The sequence below is a fragment of the Alligator mississippiensis genome, chromosome 5, assembly GCF_030867095.1.
Source record: "Alligator mississippiensis isolate rAllMis1 chromosome 5, rAllMis1, whole genome shotgun sequence".
NCBI lineage: Eukaryota > Metazoa > Chordata > Crocodylia > Alligatoridae > Alligator > Alligator mississippiensis.
The window spans coordinates 132,193,505-132,213,105 of record NC_081828.1 but is presented as its reverse complement, the minus strand read 5'-3'; the positions used below and the strand labels follow the sequence as shown (position 1 = coordinate 132,213,105).

The following is a 19,601-nucleotide window of genomic DNA, read 5'->3' as shown; positions in this document are numbered from 1 at the left end:
TGAGGGTGAAGAATGGGACAGAGATGAACAGTGAGAACATCAACTCTGCAGATCTCACCAATGGGAAAAATGTGGATTGGAGCATTCTAGTGGCAGCTGTAGCAAGAGGAGTACAGTAGAGGTCTGCTGATGTGGAGTTATGGGAGGGCAATAGAAGAGAGAGCAATTTGGCCCTACAGTGGTAGCAGCTGTGAGTAATGGGTATGGACAACAAATCAATCACAAAAAACAGACAGTGGGTCAGCTCCTTGGCTGATAGAAGTTTACCCCAATTATATACACCAGCTGAGGATCCAGTCCAGTATTTCTTTCTTTTGCAGGCAGTGCATTCACATTATGAGTTTCCAAAGGAAAGACAACTGATAAAGTTACACTGAAAAACAGTTAAAGACACCTTACATAAATTCTTCAGAGGAGATTTGTAGCATCCTGATAAAAGATTATACTAACTAATGAAAACCTTAGATTTAATATGTAGTTGTAGTAGCTTCTCAGTTATAAACTGCTTTGAAGGAAAAAATATGCCACGTGATTCATTATTCGGAAAGAAAAGTGTCCAGTACTTCAATCTGACAATTTAGAGGAACATCAGATAAATTCATGAGCAGAGAGGTTGCAAGGCAGCAAAGCCATTTTGCCAAATAAATGTGACACATACGTGGCTTGCTAAACCCCCTTTTGGCCGACTCCACAGTTGCTGAATTAAACATACTGCCTGCTGTACTGGATCATATTGCTTGTGTTGGGTTTGTTTTTTTTTTTTGTAAGCATATTAACGAGAATGTAAGCATTTGTTTGTATAGACCGACCAGGAGACAAATCTGCATAATATTTGGCAAGTTTGGAAAAAGCATTCTGTGTCTCTTAACCTTTTAAATTGGCATTTACTTGGTTCATTTTAGTTTCTTTTGTGTACATCTGCAATGATTAATTTTTTTCCTACTGGTCTTGCAGAAAATTTTAAATTAGATTAGAACTAAAATTAGATGAATAACATGCCTGCATAACGAAAACAATAATTTGGAAGTGTGTGTATTTATAAATCTGGCATGTACATATAGGTGTCTGAGTGAAAACGCATATCTAGCAATAATTCACATGCTGTGTCTCTCAACATTAATTTTGGGCATAGGTTTTGAGGAAAAAATAGTAGAATCATGCAGTCAGTGACATAATTATTCAAAGATTTAATGGTCTGACATTTTGATATCTATGCAATTCGCATATAGTTTTTCATGTTACTTGTGATAATTTACTGCTATGCATTGGAAATAAAGCTAATGTATTGTCACATTTATTGTAAGTATAAAAGAGTTAATGGAAAATGCCCTCTTAGTTGATCAAGAGCATTGCTTGGAAATCCACAAGCTTTTATTTAAAATTGAAAAAAATGCATCTGTTGCTTATGTACCTAATCCTCAGAAATTGAAATTTTATTTTTAATGTGTAATTGCCCAAAACATGATGCCATGTGTTTTGTAACAACTGAGAACATCAGGCCTTTCTAGTGCCGAGCAAAGGAAAGAGCAGTGCTACACAATGTAGCCAGCATCACACCTGGAATTAACTCACAAGCTTGTTGACATTGCCATTCTTCTCAGAGTTGCCAAAGGAATAAATGGTCATGGAACTGGAGTTACCTCCCTAAAATGTGACATAAGTCACTTCAAGGACTAAGACATATGGACGACTATATAGCAAAGCTATGTATGTGCCACTGTCTATGCTGTACAGTTACAGGAAGTAATAGCTTTTCTCATGGTGACTAGAGAAAGGACTTCATTGTCCAGTTTTCAGTGTGGGACCTTTCTGTAACTATTAAATTTAACATGTTTAAGTATACTTGTATTTTATATTAATTCCTTGATATAAACTGACTTTATAAATCTACATAGCGCTACCACAAAACATATTGGTACACACATTATCCCTTCAAATCATATTTTTATAAAGGAAAATACCCACAAGCCATTTTTGTGCCTTGAGTCATTTACTTGTACATGCTTAGTATTTTCTGTCTCTTTAGAAGGGAAATTATTCCTTTGTTTACATAGCATACTGTAGATAGACTTGAAGGTCAAGCAGCAAAAATAAGCATATATATATCTATGAAACAGTGAAAACATTCCATAATTATTTCATAATTTTACTGAATATTTTGAAGTATCTTTGTTATTATGGTATTTTATTTTGTTTATACAGAACTTACCTGATGCTTCTGCCTTACAACATGGGAGGAAAAAAATTACAATTTTTTTTTTTTATTTTATGTTTTTTGCAAGAAGTCGGCCTTCAAATGACTTTAGGGAATGTCATGAAACATAGGGACATTTCTTCATTGTCTCCAATTTTAACCAGTTCTCCTAGCCCTAAGTACTAATTCTACTTTGCATACAGGCATAGTAGAATTTATAGGCCAGATTTTCAAAAGACCAGTACCCAACAGTTTCTGTTTAGGCACTTTTGGATTTTTTGAGGAATGCAGTGTTTCAAAATGAAATATGGCTAAGAAGTATGGTCATAAATGCAAGTGACTGCAGGTGCAAAGTTGTGAGTTTATAGATCGAAGCCAGGCTTTAAAGTTAATTAAAACTTTAACTTATTCCAAAACTAAAAAATAAGCATGGTAAATTTATTCACAGGGTGTTCACAATCATCTCAGAGCTTAGTACATTTTACACCAGTGCCTCAGAAAGATTCATGATTAAAAGTGTTATAAATCCCTACTGACATGAATGGATGGTGTATGAACAGCATGGCTTTCCACACTGTGATACAGACCGACGTTAACTGTCCTTCCTGTTCATAAGCATTTAATTTATCCACAAGTTCTTAAAGCAATGCATCTGATATCACTGAGTAAGTATATCTAATCAAAAGAATCAATCAAGGAATCAAATCTTATCAAAAGAATCATAGCATACAATTCCTCTGGGACTTATCCTACATGCTTTACACAGAGGACTTCCATTGGCTTCTGTCAGAGTTTAGAAGGGCCAGGCCTGAGGGCTGGTTGGGTGGTAAATAATATGTAGAAGTGACATCAGTTCATAGCATTACACTATGTATGTTTTATATACATTTTACATGTTAAAAACACAGAATGGACAGGAGCCAATTTTTTTCAATTTTTTTTTTTCTGAAATCCAGCACTCATTTGAAATAATGGATTTTTTTATTTATTTGTTCTTAATCTGAGCATTTATTTGAAGTTCATCATCGATCAAGGCTCATAGATTATTTTGGATTAGATAGATTCAGTCCATTACCTATATAACTGACAACTGCAGTTTTACTGGTAACCATTTTAAAATAATTGCCAGTGCTTTATTTATTTATGTCATTATGGCACATAATTTATAATTTGAAAAACAAGGGTTTGCCTCAGCCTTTCCATTGGAAACTCCTGTTATGGCTTTCATTTGTTAACAATATAGTTTTACTCTGGTAAAACTACTTAGATAGTTGGTATCTAAGACCATGATACTGCAAGAAGAAACCACATGGCAGCATTATATAGCAGGTCATGAAGGTCCACTGAAGTCAATAATAAGGTTCCATATGGATCTCTGCAAACACAAATCTTTTTTCATGATTGTGGCCCAAAAACTCAGATCTGTACTACATACATACATGCTTGAATATGGCTTAATTTATAAAGGATATCCATCAAATAGATTTTAAACGTCTGTTTTCTTGACTTGTACAATTAGGCATTTTTTATTTCTGTTGTAAAATGACCCCAAAACAAACAAAACAGTCAAAATATAAATTTAGAAATAGGAGTTCCACACTGACCTTCTACTCTGTTGGCAAATCATAGAATCGTAGAAATTAAGGGCTGGAGGAGACCTCAAAAGATCATCGAGTACAACCCCCCCTACTCTGGGAAGGAATACTGCTGAGATCAAATGCTCCCAGCAGTGTGTCTGTCCAGTCTCCTTTCAAGGACTGCGAAGTTGGGGACCGCACCACCTCCTTGAGATGTCTAGTCAAGATTCTGGTCACCCTTACTGTAAAGAAGTTTTTCCTTACATCCAACCTGAAACCATCCTCTAACAGTATGGCCATTGCTCCTTGCCCTCCCCTGGGGCACCCTAGCGAACAGTTTTTCTCCCAGCTCCTGATAATCACCCCTTACATAGACAGCCACCAAGTGCGCCCCTCAGTCTTCTCTTCTCCAGGCTGAACAGTCTCAGATCCTTTAGTCTTTCCTCTCAAGGTTTGTCCTCCAGGCCCTTAATCATTCTTGTGGCCCTTCTCTGGACCCTTTCAAGATTCTCCACATCTTTTTTGAAGTGCAGTGCCTAGAACTGGACACTACTCCAGCTGGGGTCTCACCAGTGCCCAGTAGAGAGGAATTGGCATTGGCTAATGCATCCCAGTATGCTATTAGCTCTGTTGATTACAGTGTCACTAGTGGCTTATGTTAATCCTGTGATCAACTATAACCCCGAGGTCCCTTTCAGCTATTGCGCTGGCCAGGACATCTCCTTCTAACCTATATTCATGTTGCTGGTTACCTCTCCCCAAATGAAGCACCCTGCATGTATTGAACCATAGCCAGTTCCACTTTCCCCACCGTTACAGCTTGTCCAGGTCTGCTTGCATCCACATCCTATCCTCTAGCATGACTACATTTCCTGAAAACTTAGTATTGTCCAGAAACTTGGCCAGCATGCTTTCCACATGCTCATCCAAATCATTGATAAAGATGTTGATCAGCACAGGGCCGAGAACCAAACTGCAGGACACCACTGGTAACCTCCCACAAAGATGATACAGACCTGTCCACCAAAACTCTCTGGGTTCAACCCCTTAGCCAGTTTCCAACCCACCATGGCCTCTGCCAGCCCACAATCCCCCAGTTTTTTTATCAGTGCATCATGGGAGACCATATTGAAGGCCTTTTTAATATCCAAGTATATGACATCAACTGCATCTCCCACATTTAAACAGTTTGTCACTCCAACACTGACCTACTCTGAGGGCGTGTCTACATGGGACACTAACCATGATGCCACTGCTACTGTACAGTAGGGTTGAAAATGACCCACGCGCTGCTGGGACTCCACAGTACCAACTGTACAGTCAGAGGCACGTGTAGACATGCCCTGAATGTAGTAGTCATTTGTTTGTCCTTTAATTATGGCCTCATGGAAAGTGTTTTCATTGTTTTATTTAACCTCTGATCTTCACTTACTCACTTTAAAGTGGAATTCTAAAGTATTTTCTTCCCTTGACAATTTAAGCTTATAAGACCTATTAATGACAATGGAGGCAGAATAAACTGTGTAATGTCATTATTTCATTGTCTTTGCATTTACAAATAGCAACTGCATTTTATGATCCATTACATTAGAAAACCATACAAATGAGCACGCACCATTGGGCTTTCTAGGGATCTTCAGAAAAGACCAACAGCAGAGCATAAAGCTAGGTTGCCACGTTCTGCATTTATGGGCCTAACATTCAGATGTGGCTAATCACCCATAGGTCCTATTAAAGTACCCAACATTATTGTATGTTCACAATCTGTGGAAACCAAGTTATTGGTGCCTGTACCAGTATGCACTTTACCAATTTTTTGCACAAAATAAAAGAAACTGAAATCCTCAAGGGAAGTGGGGAGGGGCAGGGCAGGGGGGAGGGCAGAAAATTTGCTAACTTTGGGTTTTACACTCATCTATAGTTCATTACAAGTTTTTTCCTATACATCTAGCAATTAAGTGAAACAGACTGCAGTTGTATAGCATGGATATGCCCTATATTTTACCATGAAATGCATAATCAATCAGTTAATTACTAATTCTAACTGTAAAAGCAAATTGGTTACTGATTTGCTCAGCTGGATTGTAGTATTTCAATGTGAATTTAAATTTTGTGAGTATTTATTTTGTATTATTTTAAAAGCTGTATAGACCTGATTTTCAAAACTTTGGAAAGATGTTTAGCCTCTGTATTCAGTGTGCTGATGCTACTTCTATTAATATCAGTGGGAGTTTTGTGCACAGTTTGAATGCATTGTTGTACTATATATAAGCCTTCTCTTTACAAACTCATGTAGATCCTATAGACACTGTCAGAAGTAACTCAGGTGCAATATGTGGTAGATGGGATCCTTTATTTAGGTATGGTTCAAGATTTGTATTCCTACATTTAAAATAGTATCAATTAGCAAGTTCTTGTTACATGACAAAATGCATTGCTATTTTACTTTTTTTTTGTACTAGTTTGCTGCTGAATGAAGCCTGAGCAGGCAACATAAAAGCAGGGTGCAAGGAGCAGACACAAGTTGCAGCATGTTATAAAGATATAAATGTTACATTATGCCCCAAATCCTGACAATTGCTTGCTTGATGACATGAGACACCTCTTAGCATTTCCTTTTTCTGCAAGGTCAAAGAAGAACACAGAGCAGTTCCTACCAGCCACTAAACCTAGAAATGTTAAGCTATTAGCCAGTAGCATTTGGCTGTTTTTCTAAAATGTCTGGATAGGTTTTAAATCAATTGGTTGATCAATACTGTGTGACTATTCTGAAATATTTCCCTTGCCTATCAGCCACTAGATAATTATTTGTTTAAACAAAATACCATCAGTCCCCCCAGTTACCAATTTGATTTATTAGGAGTGAGTTCTATAAAAAGGTTTTATCAGCTTTTCCTTGTTTATAAATGTGGATAAGCTCTATTAAATGGCAGTGTAGCAACTGAAGGAACAAATTAACATAATGTATGTTAACTTGTTTTCTTGTCCTTCAGTCACAGTGATGAGAGCCTGAATATCTATCTCAGTGACAGTGAATTCATGTTCCTTACTACATACCAACAACAAAAGATATTTATAGCAATAACAGGTAGCAGCCGTAGAACAGTATCAGACAGATATAGTCAGAGTCTCACAAGAACAACAAATGTAAGCTAATTTTGCACTAAATATCCCTGTGAAAAGCGAAAAGCGCTGAAAATTTAATAAGCAAAACGAAAAAAAAAAGATTTTTTTATTGCTATGTTTTACTTTGCTGGCAGACCAGAGCAAAGGTTTTCTGAACATTTAAAAGATGAAAAAGGTGAAGAATCCCAGAAGCGATTTATCTTGAAGCGAGATAACTCTAGTATTGATAAAGAAGACAATCAGGTTGGTTCTCGGTTCGAGAGTTGCTGAAATTTGTTCTGTTTTGAAGGTGGGCTGACTGATGTTATTGTTGTTCTTTTGTTGTTGCTTCCCCTTCCCTTATCCTGTTGCCATACCTCTCCCTCTGCCCCCTCTTTGGCATACAGTGGACAGCCTCAAGCCCTACTGTGGTTGCTTTAGCAGTGGCAGTGTGTGGGTTTGCATGGGTGGTTTGCTTGGCGCAGGACTTGCTGCATGTCGAAAGGGGGTTGGAATGTCAAAGGCTCCAAGCCGTTGGAAGGCTTTGTCAGTCGCATTTCTAAATGTCTGTGTAACTATGGCAGTTGTTCCACTCCCTACAGCTTTGTCCTTCAATTGTACACATACAGAGTTGGATATCAGTATGGACCGATGATAAACTGATGTAGCCATAAAGGAGAAAAAAGCCCCAAACAAACATGTTATGGTGAGGCCAGGTTGATTTTTAAACCATCCTAAAATAAGTTTTGACCAAAAACAAATCGGTTTCATCTTAAGTTCCCTCCCTTCTCTTGCCCCCACCATGTTTTATTGTCCGTGTAACTTATGTGCTTGTTATGCATGTACTGTGGCAGAACTTCCCTTCTGTGTGTTGCTTGTCACATAACACTACATTATCCCAACAAGTTTGATACATGATGTGTAGGAAATGTCAGGCAGCTGTGTGTGTTCTTCATTCTACTGTTACCAAGTGTTTTTAAAAACCTGCTACCAGCAAGCGTTGTGCTCATAAGATCATCTAAATCCAATGTTAAACATATACCTGAAATACATTTAGTCATTAAAAAAAAAAAAATCAAAATGGGATCTGACACTGGAACTGTTTTTATGAAAAAGTTCCTCCAGGTAAGACAGCATGTGCTTTCTCATTCCAGGTTATCATTATGGCGGTAGCTTCCAGTGAGTCACTCAGAGCCACTGAGTGCCTCTGCCTCATGGTTTTAATAAGGGACTATTTTTCTTGTTTCTTTTTCCTTCAACTGTATGTGGCAGCTTTCCCAGTTATGCTGCACCTCGATTGGCCTTGGAAAAAAAAAGGTTTAGTGAGTAATAAATGTGGGAATGGATGAAAAGCAAGCAGCGTGATCTTATTCACAAAACACAGTGAGGGAGAAGGTGTAGCATTGTAGTTAAAAGCTAATTGTAAACAAGGTGTTTCATGCTGAGTGTCTTTTTTCCCCCAATATGTTCATGTACTGTTGTTTTCCAAGCTATAGATTATTTGAAAGCTTAAAATAGCTACTTTTCCCATTAAGTTATGTTAAGGGCTAGGCTTTGTACTGAAAGGATTAACTCTTGTGCAAAATATTCTGGAAAGTGAAATTTATTGTTGTACTCATCATAAATATAAACTTACAGGTTTCTTAGTGTTCAGTCATCAGTTCCTACCACTCAGTTTCCCAGTTCTCTTCCTTGTAGCTAGGTATTTTGTACCATTCTCCCTACACAGAATCTGTAGGGGAGATGAGAAATCAACCTGCAAAAGCTGTTGGGCGTGGGATGGAGGAGGCTTTGACTCAGGATTGTGGATTTACAAAGGTCATGCACAAAGCCTCATTTCAGTTAGTTGGCCTAAGAGGCCACTTAGGGCATACCCCACATAGCCTGGTTGATTTGCACACCACCTCAGGAATGAAAGCGTTTGTTTTCATGCTTCATTAATTTAAGTGAACATTTAATATCTTCAGCTGACAGTTACTTAACTGCAGTTTTTAACAGACCAACTTATATAACCCTCCTGGTTTTTTTTTCTGCTCAGCAAAACAGAATTCATCCATTTAGAGATGACAGACGAAGTAAATCAATTGAAGAGAGAGAAGAGGAGTATCAGAGAGTGAGGGAGAGAATATTTGCACAAGATGTGAGTAGTTGTTTTAATTGCCTCTTTAGTGCTGTATTTTTCTCAGTAGTCAGACAGTATCCTCCACCTATGGCCCTAAACTGCAGCAAGATTGTACTGTGCAGCTAGATATGGTAGGGAAAGATGATTGAAGCAAAGGGTGTAAAATGAGTCCAAGAGGTACCTAGGTTGGCTTCTGGCAAAGATGACTGATAGCTCCAGAGGAGGAAGGTGGAAGAAAGGTTAGGGCAGCCATGTTGGTCTGGAAGTCCTTATTCCATTTCTGTAAATGTCTGTGTTTTGTGTGGTCTGATCTATTTGGTATTATAACCCTTGCTTGCAAAAGAGCAGTGATTTAAATGGACACTTTCAACTAATTCAAACCTTCAGTTCACTTAGATCTGTCAAGCAACTTCTATAGAGTCTGTGTAATTCCTCCCTACACACCCTCCCCCCAATTCTGGAAGGCAAACTTTAAACAAAATTCACTGGTTGTTCATGACATTTTGCTGAAATGATCAACAAATTAATAAAGGAAGTGCAGGTTAAATAAGGAATCTTATTTCTGCTGTCAGAAATAATGACATCGCTGACAATAGAAGGAGTAAAACGAAAAAAAAAGGACAAAGATTGTTAAATAGAATAGTGCAAAACTGCTAGGTAAACCTATTTAGATGTCAAACCTTTATGGGTTCAACCTCATTCTCCCTAAAAATGGTAAACAAAAATTAATTGGATCTTAACTATAACCAGTTGCCTTGCTTTCTGAATCCACTATCTCATCCCTTCATTTCCAGTGTCATGTACCACAGCATATATCCCATTGGGTAGACAGTTAAGCTCCATACGTGGATCAACTCTACACAGGGTGTTGTATGGATAGAATGTTATAAGAGCTGTCACTATTTCACATTGCACTTCATTGAAAGTTTTGTCAGATCGGGGAGGACAGGATCATGTCCTGAACCAGTATGAACTATGCTCCTAAGCAAATAAGGAAAAAAATGTGATGTTACATTTGACAGTGTCCTTTTAAATAAAAGCTCTTCACATGCCACAGAAATAAGAGAGTTACTTTTAGATTGTGTCTATTTTCAAGCTCAGCCCTTTCTTCTAATTGTTTTTTTCTCTAAGCAGACCACGCAAGGTGTGTATTGTCTCACTTGTGATTTCATTTATCTTAAGTAACTTTGCTTGTTAGTATGTAGATCACTGTGTGTAAATTGCATTTTTGGGGGGTAGGGAAGCATATGCACAGACATTTAGCCCAGTTTTCTCTGTTCCTGTGACAGAGAAAATCTGTTAGCTGGTCCTTCATTTCACATTGGCCCTTCATTATGGCAGCCTGACATTAATGTAGTGGATATATATATATATATATATATATCTCAGAACTCTTGATTGGTCCACTAGCTGCCAGAGCCTTTTCTTACACTGCTACATCCTTGGTTGTCTGTCGTGTGGGAGGTTTTGTTTCTGACTTCATACAAACGAGCACATTTTCAAAAAGGAAAATCATAGGGGTTTGAGGACAGATTAAACAAGGCAACATGGTAAAACATGCAAAAAAGCTGTTGCCAAAACAATACAGTTTGTACATCACATGAGCAGCTAGAAGCAAAAAAAAATGGTCCAAAGTTAACCTGAAAAGCGTGGTGATATTCTGAGTTACTAAGCATTTGGTTGCTGTATTTGTTATATATTTAGATACTTTTACCTCAGTTTTAAAGAGAAAAACAAGTAGTGAGTATTTTAATTGGCATTATTAGAAGGCTGATGTGATCCATTAGGTTAGCATGATAAGAGTAGCAAAGCCTGTTTTATTCTGAGTAAAAATGTGATGCATGGTAGGAGTTGTTTAAATGGATTGGGAGCGAACCTTTTTAAAAGATTAGCAATGCAGATATCTCTCCCTCTCTCTCTCATATCCCTCATTTGATTTCTCTCTCTGCTACTGCAGGTATTAGTAGGCCATCAGTAAATCATGCTACTGCGTTTCAGCAAACTACACTGATAATGTGAATAATAATAGCACAAAACAATTCTTAGTTGATTTGCAGAGTGGAGCATGCCTCACAGAAGAGAGTCTCTCTGGCATGGTATAAATGTTTATATGTGGCGGTGGGCAATGTAATGCAATTTTGATTTTTTATTTTAGGAATTACCACATTTGAATGCCTACCATATAACCACTTACAGCATGTAGCACTCTTATTTTTAAAAGCCCTCTACAAATGTAAACTTTTCAATTTTCACAACCCATCTGTGAGGTAGGTACATATGCTTTATCATACCACAGATTGCAGATATAGAAAGTGGGGCATAGAAAGGCTAAATGACACATCTGTCATTCATTTTTATTAGGTCTGTTCCTTTCTCACAATGTAGCTTACATTTGTGTCAGTACCTGAATTATGAACCTTAGAAAATATGTTAGAAAAGAATCACCTCTATAATCTACAAGAAAGTTTGCCTTCTCATATCTAAGAGATGTCTAATGTGCGGCCCAAAGGCTAAATGTGATGTCCTGAAATGGTTGCTATAATATCACTCTAGATATTTGTGTCTGTTTAGAGAAAGTTTCACCACAAGAGTAACTATTTTAAACAGCTTAGAAGGGAAAATCAATTTAATTACCCAAGAATAAATTTCCACCTGGGTTTCAAATGCATCATTTGCTGTTGAACTATCTAGAATGAGTAGGGCCCCATTGTATGAGCTGAACCAAAAATCTGCATGCAGTGTCCTAGATTTTGCACCACTCCAATGTACCTGACCAAAAAGTGTTAGGAGCTTCATTTTAAATTTGAAGTGGAGTTTTCTAAACAATTTAATTATGAAAATGAATTTCACATCCTTAGAATATTTCTTATAATATTTATTCTGATATTAATGACACTTTATTTTTTGCTTTTCTGTGCATTTTCAGTTAGCTGCTGTTTTTTATATTGACCATGCCCAAGCGCATTATCAGTGTTAGGGAAAGCTGGAGGTACAGGCAACCTACTTGATATTTGCCAGATAAGGATGCTTAGAAAGCAGTTTAAGATTGTGAGAGAAGCACGTTTATATAAAAGTTTCTTATAAAATGATCAGCAAGGAAATAGTTAATGCTGACATTTTAATTACCGTTATTAGTTCTTGGAGTCAACAACTCCTTGAGAAAACTCACACTCTTACAAACCTTTCATGCTGTCAACTGTAAAACAACACTGCATGACTTCACATCTTCAAGGATATTTTCAGACCATGAGGACTAAGTATTTCTAAATGAAAATGTAGATCCAAGAGCACAGTTCTACAGCAGTGAGTGGCTTCTGCAGTAAACTTCACTGAAGCAGAAGTCCACAATACATGAGGCCGTGAATCCAAATTATAGCTTAATTGCTTTTAGCATGTTGAATTTAATTGGCCAGGTTGTTAAATTCTAAAATTCATCTGTTGTGTTTTGCCTGTACATTAATGCTGTTTACAGTGAAAAACACAAATTGTAAAGAATTGAGAATCCTGATTTTATGGGTAAATGGCACATATTTGACTTTTAAGCGTGCAAAATATTGATTGTGAAAAAAGAGCAGTCCAATTACTTAAGGGAAGTTTCATTCTTTGAGGTTAATGTAATGCATAACCTCATGAGCTAGAGTCAAAGAAGCATCAGTAGTTATTCATAAATGTATTCTTTCTTCATTATTGTATATTCATTTGAAAAATGTAAATGTTTTTCTTTACTTATGCTGATGTGAGTAATACATAAATGCACTGATGCTACTTGAAAATCTCTAAAGAAAATGTGCTATGTTACTAAAGGAATTTAGCCTTTTAAAAAAAAAACTGTATGTAATTTTTGGATATTTGGGGGAAATGATAGATTCATTATGAGCCCTGTCCACTGTGAGTGTACCATTTCCATTTCAGGAAACACTAAGGATCTGTCCCTGACTTGTAGCAATGGGGTTTGGTCTTGCTCTCTGATTTAAAACAGTCATAAAAAAGAGGTTCTGGGAAGGTGGTGCCAGATTCTGTTATCCTCCTTCCTAGTCCAGACTAGGAAAAATGTGAGGTTTTTTTTGTTTGTTTGTTTGTTTACCAATTGTTAGCTAACATATGTTAAAATCCCAGTTTAAGCAACCTGTCTATGTCTTTCACATATTCTGGCTGGTTGAAGTGTGCAGTATCGGGGAGCCTTGTCTTTTACTGGCTAGCCACTGTGGATAATATTAGTACTTACCCTGTGTTAGCTAACATATGGTAAAACATCTTATTTATTTACTGTTTTTAGTGAAGACAGTACTGACAAGCGCACAGGCAGCAGTGGTGCTTATGTCCCAATGGAAAAAAATACTGTTGAACTGCTGAAAAGGCACTTGTAAATTGGTTGTAGAAGGAAGGAAAACTGACCATATATAGCACCTCGATGGAAGAGCTATGTGCTCAGGACCTGCAGGATAGCTCAGCTAGGAAGCAAATTCATAAATAATTCTGTATGTTTTTTTCCTTTTCTAAATTTGTTTTGCATTCCCTTAGATCCGCAGCTGAGGGCCAAGTGATTTAAAAGGAGTCTTGACAACAGCTGTGTTTTAAGCTGTCCCAGTACTTCAAATTGTGAAGTACTGATATTACAAAATAAATAGGAAAGTGAATCTTGACCTTGGAGTAGCTAACTTACTACCCAAAGCTTCTTCTGCCATCTTATTTTTAATAATGATAATATAATGAAAATGTATCTGCCTTCTGTACCATGAAGTACAGATGTCTTCTGTACATCAGTCTTGGAAAATGGATGTTCCAGGCATTGAATGGCCTTGTGCCAGCTTCTGCAGCATGGAAGATGAACTGAGTTGTTTTTGAATCTGTCCATAAGGCTGCAATGCAGATTAAACTGATACCCTTCAAGATACTGAAGAGGTAACAGACATATCTCAATGTTTAATAACATGTGAATCCTTGGTGCTTATTTCTCTTCATGCCTGCCTTGGAAACAAACAGCATTTTTCAAAATCAGTGGTTTGTTTCAAACATGGCCTCAGCTTTGCTCATGATCTCACCTGGGTGCACAAATTATCTGACCAATAGGACAAAACCCACAGAGGCAGTCATACACAGAACCTGGCCAGATTTTGACCTTGTTGTACATGTCTACACTTCAGTATGAGGACTGATTGCCTCACAGGGAGAAATACCTGCCCTACCTTGGATCTAGTTAGCCTATCTCATAATAGAAATGAAGATGCAGCAGCTTGGGCATCAGTGAAAGTTGCCAGGGACCCTGGATATTTGCACAGGCTCCCAGTCTGTACTAAATTCCTTGCTTCTGCATTCACTGTTTTGTTACCCAGGTAGCTAGAATAAAGCTGGCACAGATATATCAGCCCAGTCATGCCTCCTGATTGCAATGTAGACATGACTTTGAAAACTTTGACCCAGCCTGCCTGTTAAGGCAGAAAACCATTTTGTTCAGCATTTCAATAGACCTCTTGCTTTTTTCTTCATTAGCAAGAAAAGAAAATATGCTTTCTGGCAAACTTTGACAGATTTACTAATTAAAATTAGGGAATGAACTACTTAGAATGGGAGAAGATGGAGTGCAACAATTTATACCAAGAAACACAGCAATCATTAATGAAAAGGTTTGCGATTGTGCTCAACAGTCAGCCTGCCCCGAAAACCTGGCCCTTTTCTTTTTAGTGAGAACTTTTGTTATTGATTCAGTGGGGCCAGGATGTCACTTCTGTATTTTGAGGTTTTCTCTTAAGGAGAAAAAAGCTTTCCACCAATCTCCTCCCTGCTGTCAGTTATCCTGCCATCCTAAATCAGCTCCTGTATGAGAAACTCACACCACTGAAGCTGCACAGTTGGTAAGAATTTTATAGGATCATAGGAAAGTAGGGCTGGAAAGGACTTCATGAGGTCTAATCTAGCTCACTAGCTCAAGGCAAGATCATCTTTAACTAAGCCATTCTAGTCAAGTGCCTGCTAACCTGCTCTTCAAAATGATACATTTGCTACTGACATGTACACACCCAATATACTCAGACAACTACTCTAACCTGAAGAATGATAGCTTCTACGTGAAGAATTATTACACAATGTGGGCTAAATTCTTTGCTGGTAGGAATGGGCACAATACCATTGACTTCAATGGAGCTATACCAGTTTATACCAGTGGAGAATTTTGGCCTTATATATTTCAAACATTAGGAATGAAAACAAATGTATTGTATTGTTTTTAGCTAGTGTTCTTTCAGGAGGTCCTCACTTCATCCTGTTGAATACAGGTACATCCTAACCAAATGCATTTCCTGTAGCATTAGAATTTGATGTGCTTGGTGGTGGCATTCAGTTATTCTGTGAACCAAGTCCCCATTGTTATATAAGTAATGGGCCTGATTTCCTGCCCCCCCCCTTTTGTTTAAATTCAGTAAAATGTCTGTCTTTTCTTCAGTACCTCATGGAGATACATTCCAAAGACAACTGCTATGTGCTTTGCATAGTGAACATGAAATAGGAAATGAAAAAAAAAATCAAAAGCAGAGAGAATTATTTGTGGGAAATTTGAGCACAGCTTAATTTCTCTACATAAAAAAAATTAAGTAATGTTAAAAAAAAAAGAGTATAGTTGTTAATACAATTTATTTCTTCTTACCCTCTCACTTTTTTTGCAGGCTAAATTTTCCAACAGAAAGCATTTTAAAATGTTTAAAAAAATTATTTCTCAGCATGGGTACTTTTGTTTCTTCTCTGTTTGTGAAATGAAATCATGTAATATTTTCCAAGTATTATAACATCTCCACCCCTTTTAGAACTTTACCAGTTTTGCATGCTTTCCTCCCGTTTGTTCTTCCCCTGCAGCTATGTGTTATGGTGCCGCCTTGTTTTAGCTGGTAAGGCAAACTAGTGAAACATTCTGCTACATAGAAATGATGCCTCCCTCAAAAATGTCAGTAGTTTATAAATAACTGATCTCTTCTGAGCCTAAGACTAAGTCTGAGTTTGTTTCAAAACGTAGCTGCCTCACTGGTAATACATTGTAATGCATGGAATTATTTTACTGGTGTGACCTTATTCTTGACTTTTTTCCCTCTTGTCTTCTACAAATGCAAATGATGCATGAATTAAAATCCCTTTGAGCCTGAACAGGGGATATAAATCTAAAATCAAGCAAAAAACTGGAACAATAGAACATATTTAGAGCGTCTGATACAATGCCTTTTTTATTTTTCAGTCAGTTTGCTCCCAGGAAAACCTTTTTGTGGAAAACAGGTAAAAAAAAATCTTTTAAACAACTTAGCTGTTATTCATCTGCATCATTTTTCATATTCATAGTTTATTTTACCCTTGTAAAAAGCCTCTCAAGTTAATTTTTGATCCAGCTTTTTTGAGGATCTTTTCTTTAAGGAAATTTGCACCATGATGAGCACAGTGTAAGGACTTAGAGGATCTTGAAGCATACAGTAATATACAAAAGCATATAAGGTGTTTGTGTCATTATCCAGAATTGAATGTTTGTAGATTAAACTACTGATTGCTCATGGACTGATACATCAACATTTTAATGTTTTATCAAAGATGGATCTCTTTGGTGTGCTGTGAGGATGTAATCAATTCAATTTCCTAAAGCACTTTGAAGTTATTGGATGAAACATATTTTTAGAAATGTGGAATGTTTCTGTTTTTGCTTTGGACCTGATTTGCAGGGGTACTGAACACCCACATTGATTTTACATGTACTTGTGGGTGCTCAGCATTTCTGAAAATCAGGCCCATTATCATTGCTATATTATAGTAATTAACAAGTGATAATTGTTGCTATTATCATCTGAGCTGATTCCCATTTTGCAACACTGTATGATGATTTCCTACAGACATGTTTGCTGTTATGGATAGTAAAGTGAAATCACTTTATATCTAATCAAAGAACTAGATCTGTAAATATCCAGAAGTGGAGTTAGGGAGCCAACCGCTTATAAAATCATAGGGTTGGAAAGGACCATATCTTAAAGTATTACTACATATATCCATCCTCATTTCTATCGAATACATTTTGTGTACATACTTTCCTACACACTGCAATTCCCCACAATACGGGTAAAGCAAAAGACAGAACTTTCTTGGGGGGAAGTTTAGGACTGGGAAATTAACTCCCCCAGGAACTAAGAGCAGTCATAAACTTCCTTACCTTTCCCTCCAGGTACAAGATGTATTTCTTTGACCTTGTTTTCCATGACATAAATACACAGGATCATAGGGAAGCAGGGCTGGAAGGGAACTCCATGGTACATCTTGTCTAACCCCCTGGCAGGAACATCCTTTCCAAAACCACCCTATACAACATGTAGATCTATAAAAAGCTAACACAATAAAAATAAAGAAACCAACCAACAAACAAGACAAGACACTCTACTGTACACACTTCTACGCTGGAGGGGAGGGTGAAAGAACAAACAGCAGAGAACAGTAGTTTTCACGTTGTTTAACATGCTGCCGGAAAACATGCAACAGTGATGAACCCAACATAAGAACCTGTACAAACTAGACTGACCTTCACGCCTAAGTTTTTTCTTGTGTACGTGCATTAAATTGTACACACATGTGCAGATGAATTTGGGAAACTCTGATACATGCATGTGCATTCACATTTTTCAAGTACATACAATAGGGTTTTAAAGTATGGGGATGCATACTGAAGTGGAAGACAGGGAGAGGCCTGCCTGCTTGGAAAGCTGGCTCTTAGTATTAACTAAGTTTCTACAAAATCATAACAATAATATATTGCTGACATGGGGTTTCATGTTCTTATTGAGTAATAGTTGGCTTCATCTTATTTTAGAAATAAAATACTGATTTTTTTTTTTCTGGTTTCTGAGCAGTAAAGTGCTTATTAACAGGAGGTGTTAAATGAGGTTAAGGTCTCATGGAGAGGTATTTTCTGCTACAAATCAGCATTACAGAAAGACAATATTGGGCCAAAATCATCCCTGGTGTAGGTCCACTGAAGTCTTGGTAAGGGTGAATTTAGGCCCTTTTCTTTCAATTTGAGTATAGGAAAATAGAACTTGTTGATAATAAGCAATGTGAGACTTAATGGAGAAGACAAGAAGTTAAATATATAATTAAAAACTCCTGGTTCTGTTTTCATAATTTTTTTTTTCATTTTCAGTAGGCTTTTGGAAGACAATAGTATATGCAGTGAAACCCATAAGAAAAGACAGCTATTTAGGTTTGTATGGCTTATTTTATTTAATATGTGTTTACAAGTAACTTTCACTTTAAGTTTATCTATGCCTTCATCTGCGCCAGATGAAGATTGGCATTTTAATGGGCGTAGGCTTGTGGGTGTAGAGACATGTACATCGAGGGGAATGAGGGTTCCTGTGATTAGGACACAAGACTTGTAGTAAGGAAACCTAGTCCTCATTTCATCCAGAGTGCCTGCCAAAACTTGATCCAAAAGCCACAGCCATTTTGAGTGCTGCAATGCTGGGAGTGTGCTAAGTCCAGCCTGCTTTTGTACAGAGTGCTCGTATACCATGAGGTAGTGCCCGAAGTCACACAGTTTTCTGTGGTTATTTTACTGGCAGATGAAATAAAAAGAGCACAGCATAAAGCGTGTTCCCAAAAGTTGTACTATTCATAAAGCTTTCTCCTTGGTGACCTTTTTAGTCCTGAGCCTAGTCCCTGAGCCCAGAAAACCACTCCATCACATTGAGGAGTCATCAGGTTAACAGGCTTCGCATCCCACAGTGACCCAGATTTTCAGAGACCCTAGATCAATAGAAGCACCTACCAGCATGCTACAGAATTTAATTTGAGACGCTTAGGAGGAGTCTGATTTTCAGAGGTCGTGAGTACCTACAGCTCCAGTTCTATTCAGTTAGAGTGGTCCGTACTGAACATTATAAAAAGTAAGCCCCTACTGCTTGTTACAGGCAGAGGACAAGAAAGTACAAAGCACTTCTAAAAGCATAACCAATACCCTACAAAACATAACTATATGTTAGTGTGTGTGTGTGTGTGTGTGTGAGAGAGAGAGAGAGAGAGAGAGAAATCTACCCAAAAATAATATATAATATACAGATTGGCAGTTGGAGGGTTGAGGGTGTAGGGTTTGAGGAGCCCGTGCAGCCGTAGCAATGAGCCACCTTACTATAGCACTTTGCTATGGCGACGTAGCTGCTAAAAGTAACTGTGTGCCACCAGGATGGCACAGTAGCTTCCTAAAACAAATACTAAATGACAGCACAGTAACAAAATGTAGACCTGCCTCGTGTATGTCCACACAACAGGTCCCAAAGAAAAAGTAAGTTAGGGATACAAACAAGAGGAGACATCACACCGAAATTCCCACAGGACAGGTCACAGTGGCTGTCTAGAGTTTTTGGGTTGTGGGTGGGAGGATGAGGGGATATCTAAAACCTTTGATTCCTCAGAGGCTTGTGACAAATAACATGAGTTTCTGAAACAATTTTAGATAATCAGAATACTCTATTTTTCTTTCTCCCAGCCAATAAAACCATAAAATGAAGAGAGATATTTATCTTTACAGCAGAGTAATATAAAAGAACCTGTAAATAATTCCCGACATATTCTTTTTTCTTTCTAGTTAAAT

At 37.5% G+C, this 19,601-nt stretch overlaps 1 protein-coding gene across 17 annotated transcripts in view; it reads left to right on the top strand.

Annotated features, from left to right (window-relative positions):
• The window catches only part of ARPP21 (cAMP regulated phosphoprotein 21), a 184,832-nt gene that overhangs the window by 77,288 nt on the left and 87,943 nt on the right, over positions 1 to 19,601 (top strand). For 8 of the 17 annotated variants that reach the window (XR_009462546.1, XM_059728706.1, XM_059728714.1 and 5 more), the window contains exons 10-13: positions 7,032 to 7,140; positions 8,915 to 9,016; positions 16,218 to 16,255; positions 18,153 to 18,212. Coding sequence is in view for 16 of the 17 variants with exons in the window: in XM_059728706.1 (XP_059584689.1) it covers positions 7,032 to 7,140; positions 8,915 to 9,016; positions 16,218 to 16,255; positions 18,153 to 18,212 (309 nt within the window). In the remaining variant the exon portion in view is untranslated. The remainder of the gene's footprint in view (positions 1 to 7,031; positions 7,141 to 8,914; positions 9,017 to 16,217; positions 16,256 to 18,152; positions 18,213 to 19,601) is intronic. The other 9 variants (XM_059728720.1, XM_059728717.1, XM_059728709.1 and 6 more) reach the window with 4 other exon arrangements.